The sequence below is a fragment of the Colletotrichum aenigma genome, assembly GCF_013390185.1.
Source record: "Colletotrichum aenigma strain Cg56 chromosome Unknown KSG_Cg56_contig08, whole genome shotgun sequence".
In the NCBI taxonomy this organism is placed as follows: Eukaryota; Fungi; Ascomycota; class Sordariomycetes; order Glomerellales; family Glomerellaceae; genus Colletotrichum; species Colletotrichum aenigma.
Genome location: NW_023500914.1, coordinates 3798258 through 3812708, shown reverse-complemented (window position 1 = coordinate 3812708; position 14451 = coordinate 3798258). Strand labels below are relative to the sequence as shown.

Below are 14451 nucleotides of genomic sequence, written 5' to 3'. Positions count from 1 at the left end.
GCGAATCAGCTGTACGACATTGGGCGGAGAAGCCAATGGGATCCGTGGTAAAGGCACGGCGGCCCAGGAGGAGGAACCCTGCCCACACGGGCTTGGCGCGACCACGGCCTGCTAGCGGATGCTGAGTCTGAGGTGACTGAGGGCGTGGAGTTCGTTCCTGCCACCGACACTCTGCGGTATCAGTAGCCGAACGACAGAGAGACCGCTACCTATGCAGTAAACACGAGTTGCTGACTGAAGGTGATGAGGTGGAGGTAAGGTACATGATGCAGAGAACACCCAGCAGACTAGGTAAGCAACGCCTCGCAACTCAACCCCGTCAACAAAAGACTCAAAGCTACGGATGCTCCGTAAGGTAATGTGAGGAATCGTCCGTGAGCTCGGAATCTTTTCCCCCCAGGCCGTGTCCCAAACAGCGACGTCGTCCCGCTGGAACTGCAGATCGCATCGGTGGCGCCCCACGGCTAGCGATTTTTACTTTGGCATCCGTACCCCGACACACCACCAACACGGGTTAACGCCGATGGAGACTTGCTGTCCGCTGTCTACTGCTGTCTGCTGCTGCTGCTGCCACTGTGCCCCCTTTGCCATACATTTCCCAACCCCAATCACAATCCCAATCGCATTCCCATCCACCACCCAAACCCTGGGTTCGGACTTTGTTGCGCTGGGCTGACTGAAAGCTGAAGCTACCTTCCTTCCCTCACGGTTGATGATTCAGCTTGTCTCTTTCTATTAGTTGCCCGACTTGGTATTCAGCCGGCCGCCATCATCACTCGGCAACTTGCTCGTCACGTTCACACACCCTCGCCCATGACATCCTCTCCATCTCTCTTGCATCAAGACATCTCCTCTTCCCCTCACATCACCACCTCCGCCATCGCCACGCGACGCTGAGCGCAACAAGATTTCGAGCGGGCCGTCGCGAGTCATCTGACAAGCCGAACCCGGCACGCGCGGGAACCTTCGGAGATACTGCGCCTGAACTTCCCTCGCCCACTGTGCTGGGGCACTTACCAAGTCACCTCCCACCTAGGTTAACACCAGAGGCCCACTGTAACGCCGCACTGCTCCCCGAACCGAACCCCCGTATCCGTACCGTACTCAACCCACAGCGTGCCAGGCGTGGAATATCCGCGCGCACCTTGGGCTCTGGCCGCACCGCACGCACGCACCTGCTTACCACTGGACGGCACGGTACCTGTGCCTTCCCTACCAGACCCAAGGCCCTGCACAGATAGCGCGGCTGACGCCGTCAGATCCCCGACATCACCCAAACCCATCGACCGATATCCCCCCTTCCCTTTTCCTATCACGACGACAACCCTTCATCGCCGCACACAATCCCATCCCAGCCCGCCGCCCATTCATCCCGCCTTGAGCCCCCCCAAATCCACCAACAGACTTCTTCCGAATCATCAGCAATGTCGCTCAAGTCCATCCGCCTGCGATGACCTCCCGGACCCCAATGGGCGTCCAGCCGCGACCGCCCCAGCAGCGAACCCTCAGCAGCTCCGGCCTGTCGGTCCAACGGCCAACCCACCAGCGCACCCTATCCCAACAGTATCTGCCTCAGTCGCCCGCTCGTAAGGAGAACCTGATCGACCTGACCGGCGCCGACAACGATGCTGCCGTCGCCCAGAACAGATATGGCACCCTGCCGCGGAGGGGAGGCTCCCGCCTCAAGCTCGAGTTGTCCAACGACGCCATGCTCCCTCAGCACCACCCCAGCGACTCGCCAAACATCCTCACCCCCAACCGCCCCATGCCCAAGAACGAGCCCTCAAACCTCACCGAATTGAGCTCGCCGGCCTCCGCAAAAGGCCAATCCATCGACGTCGATAACCCGCCGATGCCCATGCCGAAACGCCGACCGCGATTCGTCGTCCCCACACCCATCAAAGACTCCCCTGCGCCCGTCGTCGCAATCAAGAAAGACGGCCGCCCGAAGCCCTACCACCTCGAGACTCCCGCCGCCGCCCCCCGATACGCGCCCTTTGGCAAGCCTCGATCCGACGCGACGGCGAAACAAGGTTTTGGCGGCAGCGGCGGTGCGCGCGACTCCCAAGACTTGGGCCATGCCGACTTCTTCCCGTGGACCGGCAACCACCCGGAGGACCAGTGGTCCGAGACCATCATCAAGAACGGCTACTTCGATAAGCCTCCCGCGACCACGGCCGAGACCACGTCCGCCAAGGCCGCCCTGTTCCCTGCCCTGAAGCACAAGACTGGGCTTAACTTGCTCTCCAACATCTTCACCGGCATTCTGAACCAGCGGAAACTGAATGGCCAGATTTCGTCGCCCTCGACCTTTAAGCCGCCACCGCGTGTCACCCTTACCGATACGAAGCGAGAAATGTGGCTGAGGGACTTGGCGAACCCCTCCATATCGTTGCGCCGCCTCAGCCGAACCATCCCCCACGGCATCAGGGGCAAGGTCCTGCTGGACCACTGTCTCAACAAGAATGTGCCGACGGAGAGGGCTGTGTGGCTGGTCAAGTGCGTTGGCGCGAACGAGATCCGATCAGTCAAGAGGAAAGGAACCGGCCCCAACGGTCCTTTCGTCGTTACTGGCGAGGCAAAGTGGCTAAGAGATTGGACGGTTTTTGTCGAGCAGTTTGTCGAGGGAGTATCCACGGCCTTTGGCGATAACGACTGGAAGGCCAAGGTTCAATATGCGTGAGTTTATTCTCGGTGGCCCGGCCTGGCGAAGCTAACGAAGCTGCAGCATACGACTTGCGACACATTTATATGCCGAGCAATTACTCGAGCGCGACCATTACATGGACTGGCTCGTGTCTGGCTTGGAAAACTCTACGCAGGCGAAGCTGCCGATGTGGATTTTGATCACACAGATTTACTGGAAGGATTTGCTTCGTTTGAGAAGATATGGCCGGAGACTAGTCAATGCGCTCCTCGGCCATCTCAACACGGTAAGTTGCTCGTTCATAGACCCGCGCGCATATCTAACGGGTACAGATTCATAACGATCCCGACCGAGACATTCTCATCCAATTGTCCATGAGGTTGACGTCACTCCTTATCCCGCTTGTATCATCTCACCCCGACAACTTTGTTGCGCCTGCGACTTGGTTCAAGTACAGGGACGCACTCCTCGCCTCTATCCCGATCGACAACGACTTTGCGCAGACCGCATTCAAATCGATCGACTCGAGAAACGAACAGCTGGTTGCGTCGGCGAACAACTCCCAGCCGGCGAACCGCCAAATACTCGTCAAACAACTTGACGCAACTTTTCAAACGATATACACAGCCGACTTGGCTACGCAGTGCTGGATAGTCAGTGAGGATAAGGGCATGATTGTGCGCACGCTTTTGGAATGGTGCACCTCGCCTCACCGACCCGGCGCTGCCAAGGTTTACATCACTGCCGCCCTCTTGCGAGCCTGGATTCCGACCGGACTAGACGTGACGACGGCGATCCTAGAATTTCTGAGCAAATGCCCACCGGCCGAGCCGAACGCGAAGAAGACGTTCCACATGTTGGTATCAGAAATCGCGCGCAGCGGGGACTTTCGGTTTCAAGGATATGTCTTCTGGTTGATTGCGCGAGGTGGTCTTCGGGAACCTTCCGACACGGAACAAGAGGGCTCATGCGCAACAAGGCTGCTGGTGGACCTGCCGCTTCACGCCTTGGACCCAGCGTCTCTGGCAACGCGAGCGAGCTTACTCCGAAGAGCGGCATACGATGTCACCGATGAAGCAGAAGATGTTAACACGGCCCTGAAATGCATTCAACATGCCATGGGCCTTCCCCTTCCGCCTGGGGACCCGATTCTCCAGCGAAAGCCCGTCTCTCTGGGTAAACTTTGCCGCCTAATCTCCAACAGTAACCGTGCTCTTCAGACCGAGGTTGGGGCTCGACTTTTGCAGATCTTCACGACCGAGACGGTCATGACCAAGAACGGGCCCCAGGTTTCTGTGCCCATGTTCAACTCTGCCCGCGCGATCCTGGAGGCTGCTTCGGACTTTTCCGTGCTGGCTGAAACTGTCAAGGTCGTTATCCGTGTGTCGAACCCCGAGATTCTCGCTTCATGCGCCGATACCGTCAACGTACACCTACCGATCTTCGCCGCTCTCGGCGTCGGCAAGGAGCTGTTCGATGTGTTGTTAGAAAGACTCAAGGTGGTGGGAGAAGAGCAGGGCGTCGCCGCTCGGCCTCTCTTGGCGTCTTTGGCGAACCTCGCGGCTCGTCTACCAGGCCTGACAAACACGGCTACGCATCTGCGCAAGGAACTCCACCAGTGTGACCGCAACACTGCTATCGACGCTTGTTCGCCCGTGTCCGATAATATGGCTGGCAGGCTGCAGGATGCTGAAGGGGAATTGCACGAGGAGATCGAGAAGCTCTTGACGAGCGGGACGAGCGTGGACCGACCGACTATGGACCGTCTGTTCCAGACTGTTGTCAGCCGATTGGAATCTTCATGGTCGACATCGCCGGAACGGCAGCGTGCTTACAGTGCACTCCTCGGTCGATTGCGCATCTTCGACACGCAGCACTTCGACTTGCGGATGACCGACTGGGTCCATCACGTCAGCGCGCTCAAGAGCCGGCCGGGCCTTGCAGACATCTACCCTCTGCTCATCAGCATAGGTTGCTTGACGCTGCCGATCCTCCTCACCACGACGACCGTCGATTCGAGCAGCGTCGCCCGCAATCCTGCTGCGCCCGTCAACAGCACGACGACGTACATGCAGGAGGTACTCAGCCTATGTGTCATGCCTCTCGCACTCAAGACGGCATTGACGCCGGAAGAGACATACCGATTTTATATCCAACAAAAGGTTGCGCCTCGTCAGAACCACAAAGACATGGTGATTCTCGTCCGAAACGCCCTTGTAGAATACGCACGTCTGCAGAGCCAAGCCGGGATTTCACTACCCTTGTCGAACTCGGCATGTGGAGGCAACATGTTGGAGCTTCTGAAGCTCCTAGTCTTGCTGGACGCCCCTTCCGTGGTCCAATCTCTGGGAACGAAGACAGCCGACCCTGCCCTGAGCGGTTTGTTCGCGCAGATCACGACCAGGCTGCTGATGCCGGGAGCTCAAGAGGGAACGCCACTCAGTTTCGAGACTGTGCTTGAACTCGCCAATGAATTCACTCTTCCGTTCTGCCAGCTGAAATTGTCCGTCGGCCTGCCCGCAGACACCACTACAAGCCCGGGAGGTGGGGAGCAGGCGATGTCGCAGTTCGACATGTTTTCCCGCGCTATGGACCGGGCTGTGTCCGCGAACAACGTCATGTGGACGAGCATGTTGCCGTATCTCAACGAGGAGGTTACGGAGCACCTCAAGAGGCAGGCTCATCTGCGGTTCCTCGGCCTTTTCCCGTCTCAGAAGAACCCTTCATCTTCCGACCCCCTTTCTCAGGACAGCATCCAGCTTGCTGGCAGTTTGTTGTCTGTGGTCGAGGCGATTGTCCGTGGCCGCCCGGCACCGAGGACTTCCCAACTTACCTCCGGCATGGTAGAGAAGCTATCGGAACTTTGGGAGATCCTGGCAGCTGGCGGTGACGACAAGCGGGAGCTACGCGCTTCTATCCTGAGGCATTGGCTTCCGGCGCTGCTGAAGTTCATCACTCTCCACACGAACGCCAACGAAGCAGCACCTGTCCCGGCCCAAGGGGCGAACATGAAACCTCCAACCAGTACTACCGCCTTCGAGATCCGCGGACGGGTTCTTATCGTCCTGGCTGGCCTCACTCTCGAGCTAGACGGACTCGCTTTCGAAGAGCCCCAGACCGGCCGACCCCTGACCCAGCAAGTCTTCGACCTGGCCCTGCTGCTCGTCGACAACCTGCCCGATGACACACGCCTGCAGTGCGTACGTGTCCTGCTGATGAACGGCACCCCGCAAAACCCTGCGTCCTCCGACGCCCGCCTGCGATACCTCTTCAGCCAGATGGCCCCGCCGACGGACCAGTTCGTGCTCGCCCACCGTCAGCAACCCACCACACAGCAAGCCGGTCCACCGCGACTCAAGGTTCCCATCTCCATGCAAGGAACCGACAAGCTCACGCCGTTCACCTACCGCAGATGGGAGATGCTTAGCGAGCCGACCCCCAACATTGGAGAAAACGACACGGCGTTGAGCCTCACCTTATTCGAGGCCATCAAGATTCAGTAAACGAGAATGGAGGAAGAAACACACGCATACAACATTACATTATCATTGCATCATCATCTTTTATGTCATTAGGAAGGACGAGGAGGAAATTTCATTCATCATAGATACCATCCATTACTGGGGTTCCGCTGTTTCGCGTTTTTAGAAACCCATACCACGACTCGGGTGGTTGCGAAACATTGACGAGAGAAAGGCTGCTTCTGATACCAGGATGGGCAAAATGGCCGGCGTCGGCTGGGGCTGGCTTGAGAACAGTGGTCGAGCGAGCAAGGGGTGGTTGGGAATTCATTTGTATCAGTGATGCACAGGCGGGCGAGCATGAGTTGGTTCCTTTGTTTTTTTCTCCTTTTAACGACTCAATTTCAGCATATCTCATGACTATCCTATGACTGTAATGATGACTTTTTTGTGGTGATGACACTGAATGTTTCGGCAAGGTATGGCACCGAGAGGGATGAGAGAGGGAGTCGCGGCGTCAGGTCGATCGAGGAGGTCGGTATATAAAAGTCCCCTCAAGTCTAGATACAGAAATGGGCAAGGCAATCGGCCTGTCTGGGGATCGTAGACATTGAGGTTGTTGATGGGATTGGTTCGCCGGACGTCGTTATCCTGCATACAGGTACGGTCCTTTAGGGGGTGGATGATGAGATGGGTGCCTGTGGACTCTGCTTCGTTGTGGGAGTATGCATCGCCAGATACGAAGGCATGGATGATGGATGGTGAAGATGTGGTTTCATATTGCGTTCCGTTGCTCTTGCGGGTATGGACGAGCCTGAGTTGGCTCCTTTTTTTGTTTTTGTTTTTGTTTTTTTGTTTTTTTCAAGAAGAAAAAGAAAAAGAAAGAAAAACTCAATTCTAGCATGTTTCATGCCTATATTATGATCATGATAATGAATCACTTGGTGATGACTGTGAATGTTAGAGGTAATTGATCGAGAGATACGTCAGTAGCGGGGCCGAGGCGGCTGCTATAAGAAGCCCTCGGATCTTCGTAAAGCAATGGGCAAGACAAATATTCAATGCCTCTGTCTCCTTCGGACGGTGCTGGTTGAAAGTGCCATTGAACCACACATCGTCATCCGGGATACGGTCACTCTGGTAAAGGGCGATGTTGGGTAAGTCCTGTGGACGTTGCTTCGTCGTCGTTGGAGTATTCCTTGGCGGATACGAGGGTGTGGATGGTGGAAGGTGAAGATGCGGTTACATGTTGTTCTGACGCTCTGAGGTCATGGTCGTCTTCTTTTGCTAGCCAGAGAGAGGTGGCGGTGTTCAGTATCACTGCCGATGAGTGCCTACAATGTTGAGTAATTTGGTTTAGGCTTTTGTAGGTTGTGAAATTGGTCTGGTGCTGGTGGTAATTTGCGCCTTAGCATGAGTTGCTTCTGTTTGGTGATGGTGGATGGTAATGACGACTTGGGACTTGGGACTTGAGGGTGTGAGGTGAGTGAGGGAGTAGGTGGGGTATAAATGCCCTTGAGTTTACTTACAGCCATGGGCAAGACAGCCAAAATGTGGATTGTCTGAATCAAGGCGGGTTCCAAGTGTCATAGAAAACATGCAGACATCATCCGACGTACAGCCTTGGTCCTGAAGGAGGGAGGTTGGTGAGTGTCTTTTGGGTAGCCCTGATGCCGGGTTTGGGGTATTCGTTGGGAAATCAGAGGATATGGATGACGAATAGGGGACGGGGAAGTAGATGGTAATTCTGCGGGAGTGAGGGATGCCTGATCCTTTTTACGTGTAGAAAGTTTCGTGAGAGTCCGTTGGAACCGGGCAAGTTCTTGCGCTACAAACGCTACGATTTCGGCTCGTTGCTGGTTGTTGGGCGACAAGTATGGGCGCTGGTTGGTCTTTTATACTTTGCGGGTCAGTCTGATGTTCTTGTGGTTGCGTTGAGGGATAGTTGAGCCTTGTGAGGCGTTGTGTTTGGATAAATTGGGAGGTGTTTGGTACGTTGCTTTTGGGACCGACGCAATCATTGGTCTCTTGTATCATATCGTGATCTCAGAGAGCGAAAAGTTTCCTTGAGCACAAAAAGGTTTAGGCGTAGGAACTGATATGATGGTCTCGCGGTCATCTTCGCTAGTGGACGGCCAGTCTTGTCCCTGGTCTATTGAAATGAGAAATGAGGACTTGCGCGTTGACCTCGACAAGCAGGGTCTGGCAATCGAGACCGCGTAGGGCCTTGCGGCTTAGATGGATGGATTCAGACGGCAGAGAATGGCTGACGTGGTTTCTTTTTGCGTTTACGGATGGGATACGCAGCTAAAGACGGCGATGAGCGCGAGAGGCGGATAGGGAGCGTTGATCCGTCAAGATGTAGGGTTCGTGGCTTCGGCAGATGTTTCGCACCGTTGAGCGCTTGGTTGTATGCTCTTCTTCACTTGAAAACATGTCAAGAAGGGCACGATTTGTGTGTAGAAGAAAGCTACAACATCGCCACATCCCTCGCGTTATATATCCGCAGTTTGCTAGTGAAGCCTTGGATGTTGGGGTTATGAAAGGGAAGAGGGGGGGCGTGTTGAGGAAGCACTATACCCAACGCTCTCGAGTATAAAATAAAAGTTACTGGTCTGGTTTGCCCTCCTCTTCTTCCACAATTACTGCCATTTTGTAAAAGTGGTAGAATTTGAGCTGCTCAAGAACGGTTCACACCCACTCTAGTGCAACGATAATCTCGCTAGTGCGAGGACTCAGGCTCAAGCAACAGGCGGTGGGATATCGTGGGTTCACGTGCGGTTTTATATGGCCGGCGTCGTTGACATTGTGGTATTACGGATGAGATAGGCGCCAGAAGACGAGGACGACCACGGATTGGAGGAAGATGGGGTTGGATGGTGTTCTGTCTATTTGAACTTGGGTGATTGCCTTCATGGGTTGACCAGCTGACATCTGTTTCTGATCACCAGTGTCGAGAAATGGAACAAGAACACATTTGTCTGTCTGTGATAGCGGAGAAGACAAGAATGTAACGGGATTGTTTATTACGAGAAGGCGAAGAGATCTGGGCTAGGGGCTATGTCGGAGGGCACTCGGTCTGGATGTTCTTGGATATAAATCACGGTGTCATCGTCTCGGCCTGGCTTTTTTCCTCATCCCGATGATTCTGCCAGGCCGCTGGCGGCTGCTCAATAATTATCAACAGCCCACTGTTTTCAGTGAATTCTCCCGAGTACGCGGATCAAGGCTCAATTGAATGGGCGATAATGGCGTGGCAGTGTAGAAAATTCATCAGGTGGATACGCAAGAGAACATGATGGATGGAGGTGTGTCTCTGTTGTGATTGGGGGCGTCGTGATTCCTCCAACTCATCTCATTTTTGGAGTGGATTGGTATGGCTGGCTCTTTCAATACCGCTGTTAAGGACGCTATCAGAGGAAGAGGTCAATCTTCCGTTCTTTTTGCTGTTAAAACATTTCTAGGAATAGAGATGTGGACATTTATAGATGCCCTTGAAGATACCAGGGGTTGAACGCTAATGGTCTGGGGGCACGCATAATGAAAACACAACATGCGTTACGCTGTCTAATATAGATCATGAGTTGTCCGCCTGTATTTGTCCCTCTTTTTATCCCCAATCAACCGTGATGATGACATCTGTGACTAGTGGTCGGTACACTAGAGGCTGCTAGAGAACTTTCAGCAGCCCGTTGTATTCAGCAAGGGTTTCCCGAGGTCGTGAAGCTTGAGTGGGATATATGACAGGATGCTGTGGTAGTGTGAAGTTATTCCAGAGGTGAATGCATGAGGAGGAACGACAGAGAACGGCGATGTGTCCTTATCCCATAGGGTCAGTAGCGCAAGCTGCTGTTTCACCAAGGGGTGGCATTTGGCGATTGCAGCCGCTGCAAACATCCCAGTTACCATCGTGATTCGTGAAGAAGATCCACGACTTTGAACGAGCTCATTCTGTGCCTAAATCGTGTTCGAAGGGAGATGGGTATCTGAGAATATACTGCGCGGGACGAACAGCAGCCAGGTGTCAGTCGTGCTAGCCGTGCTGCCGTGCAATGAGCGGTTATAAGGCCCATTTGCAGGTGCTAATCAGAGGACATCAAATTGAGTCTCGGGATTTTCGGACCTTTTTTCTTTCTTGGAAGGATAGTCTTTCTGAGTATGGTGAAAGCGTGGAGTCTGCCCGATTGATTTGGTATTCTGTAAAAAGCAACGATACCGTCTTCCTGTGATGGTTCTTGTGGCTTATTCGCCTTGAAGTCCAGATGAACAGCGCTCTGGAAGCTCCTTAGTAAAGAGCAAGCCTTTCCCTTCTTCACTTACCGTCGCTGGCTTTTGGCCCTAATTCGACTTCAATTGAGAAAATCAGCGATCTCTCTAGCACACCGCGGCCAGAGCATTGTGCGTTGTAGTGAGATTTAACCACGAGGTGTCCTGCCTTATATATGCTCAGGTGAGCGTGGCTTGCTCGTGAGTGCCAATTGCGTTAGGGAGCTGGGTGTAATATAAAACCAGGCATTGCCTTCGTCTATGGAGTCGGCAACAGCAATCGCATCTGAAGAAGAAATCTCGTTAATCGCGGTCTGCTGGGTACTTGTAAAGTGAGTAGTGACCACGAGCCGGCAAGTCTCTGCCCTGGGTACATGATACTATGCTCTGAGGGTGCCGTTCGGACTCGCCGGTCAGTACCCGTCTTGTCTCCAGCGTATTTATCAGTGCATACCTAATGGCTCTCATAACAGATTCTCACATATAACGTATTCCAATCTGTATTTGTCACTCATCATCCCCAGAAATTTTGTTCCTAAAACACAAAGATGTTCAAACCAGACTCGCATCTCCGCTTCCTTCTTTTCAAGAAAGTAACCCCCAGCATAGTTCAACAGTATTTTATACGCGTTTAAAACACCATCATACTAATGGAAATGTGATAGTGGTCTATCATGTTTCTCATCCTTTTCTATTTATCGTCGATAAAGACCACATCTGAAAGATTGTAGAGGAGTCTCAGCCTTTCTCGGATTAGGACACAGGCGCTTTTCATGAAACAATCTGCTATACACTGCTTCATATATATCATTTTCTTTCTATTGTGTATCACCGTCATGCTCTTCAGCGTGTTCTTCTCCAAACCTTCTTCAAGCGGTAGTCTAATCTGATGGACATGAGCTCGGATCTTGGTCCCGACTTGCGCCTTGTGTACAGGCCCCCTCATCGAAGGTAGAGAGAATGGCGTTGACGCCGGGGCATAATCTGCTTGCTGTCAGATCTTATGCAGCTAATATCCATGCGCTTCTCAAACTCAATCGAGATTTCTAATTTTCTACCTTAGTAAAATCCAGTCGCCTGTTTGACAACGTAGCCCGAGCATCTTTAGGGACTCTTCTAGAAGGAGTATATATTGGAAAGCTATTTGCCAGGAACATCGTGTTTTTTGCAACTAATTTGGCTTTTCAAAACATTAGCAGCTTGCTTCACTACTGTAATTGTTTCTGATGGAGTACGTGTCCTCAGGAGACCTGTCACCGTCACGAGCCTTAGGCTTGTGGTGTGTCGTTCGTTCATTCTAATGAATGGAGAACAGGAATGATGGCTGGGGACGCTGCATAAGAACTGTTGAGGATAGCACTCGGAGGTCCTTCATCGTTATCTGTTATCTGTTCATGTGCTCTACGTAGCTTTACCTAGTTTAAACCCAAATGCAGTTTAGGTAAGGAGGCTTGGTCGCCGCATGAGATTCGTTAACCCGATTCGTCATGGGTCACAAAAGCATCATAGCAAGTGCCTTGACGCTTCAAATGGTTGACATTCACAGCGATATGCCAACAGACACGGGTAAAACACAGCAAAAAGCAATACGTGGACAATCTATGAATCGAACATAGGACCTACCCCATGCGAAGGGGTTGTTATACCACTAAACCAGTCGCCCATTTGATGAAAGAACATGCTTTGATCGCGTTTAAATGCACAGGAATGTTCCGGAATGGGCATTCGGGGAGGTCTGGTCCTGTCGGAAGTCGAGAACGGAGTTGTGGCGTTCTCAGGGAGCACGTTAGCAAAAACGCCCGTCACGAGGGGCAAAAGAATGGACAATCTAGGAATCGAACCTAGGACCTATCCCATGCGAAGGGATCGTTATACCACTAAACCAATCGCCCGCTTGTTGTTGGAAAAAGGGGATGCTTTGAAATTATGGCGGAAAGATCGTGAGGTGTGAGCAAATGGGGATTGGTTGCTTGGAGCTGAGGTGAGACATGGCGTTGTGGTGTAGGACGACATGGACGGATGAGGTTTGGATTTAAAGTCAGGTGTGAGAACTGAGGTTAGCAAAGCATTCCGGTGTGAGAGATAGTTGCAACCGCTCTGGAGAGGTTGCCTTTAATTGTAGGATGGCTTTGTTTCTGGATTGGAGGTTTGCTTTGCAGTCGGATAGAGTCTACAAGGACTGCAACTTGTCGAAATGACAGCTATATCAGTGATGGAATAGCTTTCCATTCTGCTGAGTAGATCTTCGACGTGAATGACAGAATTCAGGTTTGCGTCTCCCCTTGTACCTTCCTTAGGGTCCACCGAGGAGGAAATAGGTCTTCGTTAGTCACTATGTCACTTTTTGGCACCTCGTTCTGACACATATGACTTTTCGATTGAAGGAAAACATCGGGAAAACTTCGTAACAGACATGAATGAGTAAATCCATTTCTCTTAACCATTTGGTCTCTCGGTTGACCGCGATCTGGTTAACATCCTGATTTCAGCCATCAACCGACCCCATGTGGCTCACAGAGGCTTTCTTCCGTGGATGGACCAACTGCCCGAGTTAGCAACAAGGTTTCCCTCAAGAAACAATACCACTTACATGTTGTAGTAAGCGTGGATGCCCTTGTCTCCAAGTTCCTTGCAGACCTCCGCAGCAAGAGCGACAACGTCCTCTTTCGTCCAGCCGAGGGCTCGTGTCAGGGGAGCCATGATAAACCCGTCAAAGTTGGGCGCAATATTCTCATAGTTCCAGGCACCAATCTCCTTATGCTTCCGATCTTTAGGCCAGCTATTAGCCGGCCACTTAAAGCGATGAACCTGCACGTCGGCGAACCCGACCTCCTTCAGGACCCCTTCAAGACGACCAAACTCCTGGAAAGGCGATCCGAAGATGACCATCGCCTTCAGGCAGAGGTCTGCGCACTTCAAAATCGCGCTGTCTTGAGTCAAGGTCCCGTCGTCTGAGACGGGTACGGCATCAATGTCGTTGAGCTCCAAGTAGCCGCCGGGGTTCAAGTTGCTTGTGTTGTTAGCGTGGCGTATTGGCCGAGGTATGTGACTTACTTGTAGCATCTCTGGACGTATCTCTTCCAGTCAGAGATACTTCCGGTCATGGTTCGACTATGAATGTAATCGAACTGCTGCGAAAAGGTCCACGGCTCTTCGATGTCGTCGACTATGAAAGTCACGTTTGGCGGTACGCTAGAACAAGGGTCAATATTTGGGAATGAAACTCAGGAGAAGTTTCTCAGGGGATCTCATACAATGTGGTTTCAACGGCAGACAGATCAATGCCGACAACCTGTGAAAAGTCATTACTCCGCATCACAGAGAAGGAGGTATCGGGTATCCAGCAACCTCAGCCTCAGGATGCTCATCACTGAAGTCTATGGCCCAGGAGCCCGAACCTGTGCCAACATCCAGTCCACGCCCAACCTTAGAGCCTGACTGGCTGGGCGGTGCAGTTCCAAGTCGGTCGTCAAAGGTGCGAATGAACAGGTTATGCTGCAAGTCTTCCATCTTTTAGCTCCAAACGCTTCAATTGTGCAATGTTATGGGCTCTTACCAAGTCTATCGATCTCTTTGATGTCATTTGGCGCCATGTACTCTGAATTCGGTAGGTCAGACCTCGTTCTTGTAGCTGATGACATACACAGACTTACTTCCTTCCTTGTACGCATGATACGTTCGTCCATTCTCTTGTCGGTACTCGAGAATGGAGCCAGTCACGCTTGTCGTTGAAGAGGCGAAGGTTCCCTGTGATACAGATGTTTCAACGTCGTACTTTCATGATATGTGAGATTATCGCTTACTCCGCTGATTGAAGAGACATCGTCAACCGCGACCTAACCGTCAAGCGAGTCAGCAATTGTATATTTCAATAGCATGTGATTTTTGACCTCATCGGCAGCAAGCACACCGTTGCTATCGTTACTGATAGCGTGAGCTGGTCGATCTTTTGGGTTAAGAGCGTCATCGCTGAGCCCAGCTCTGGCTTTGGTGTTTTGGTCAGACATAGTGGGGAAAGACAGCACGGTTTTCGGCAAGACCTCTTCGACAGCGGTTGGTGAAGAGAGAAAAGAAACT

General features: G+C 52.5%; 2 protein-coding genes across 2 annotated transcripts; one reads left to right on the top strand and one right to left on the bottom strand.

Moving 5' to 3' along the window:
* Positions 1–1468: 1468 nt before the first annotated feature.
* srb8 (Mediator of RNA polymerase II transcription subunit 12) lies at positions 1469–6150 on the top strand (the record flags this gene model as incomplete). Its single annotated transcript, XM_037327732.1, has 3 exons — positions 1469–2679; positions 2729–2933; positions 2980–6150. The coding sequence occupies 3 exons, from the start codon at positions 1469–1471 to the stop codon at positions 6148–6150; spliced, it is 4587 nt and encodes a 1528-aa protein (XP_037174139.1).
* A 6735-nt stretch (positions 6151–12885) lies between these two features.
* On the bottom strand, positions 12886–14381 carry CGCA056_v012487 (Secondary metabolism regulator LAE1; the record flags this gene model as incomplete). Its single annotated transcript, XM_037327731.1, has 9 exons — positions 12886–12916; positions 12965–13384; positions 13429–13566; positions 13629–13666; positions 13723–13877; positions 13931–13972; positions 14028–14121; positions 14178–14210; positions 14265–14381. The coding sequence occupies 9 exons, from the start codon at positions 14379–14381 to the stop codon at positions 12886–12888; spliced, it is 1068 nt and encodes a 355-aa protein (XP_037174135.1).
* Between the last annotated feature and the right edge of the window lie 70 nt (positions 14382–14451).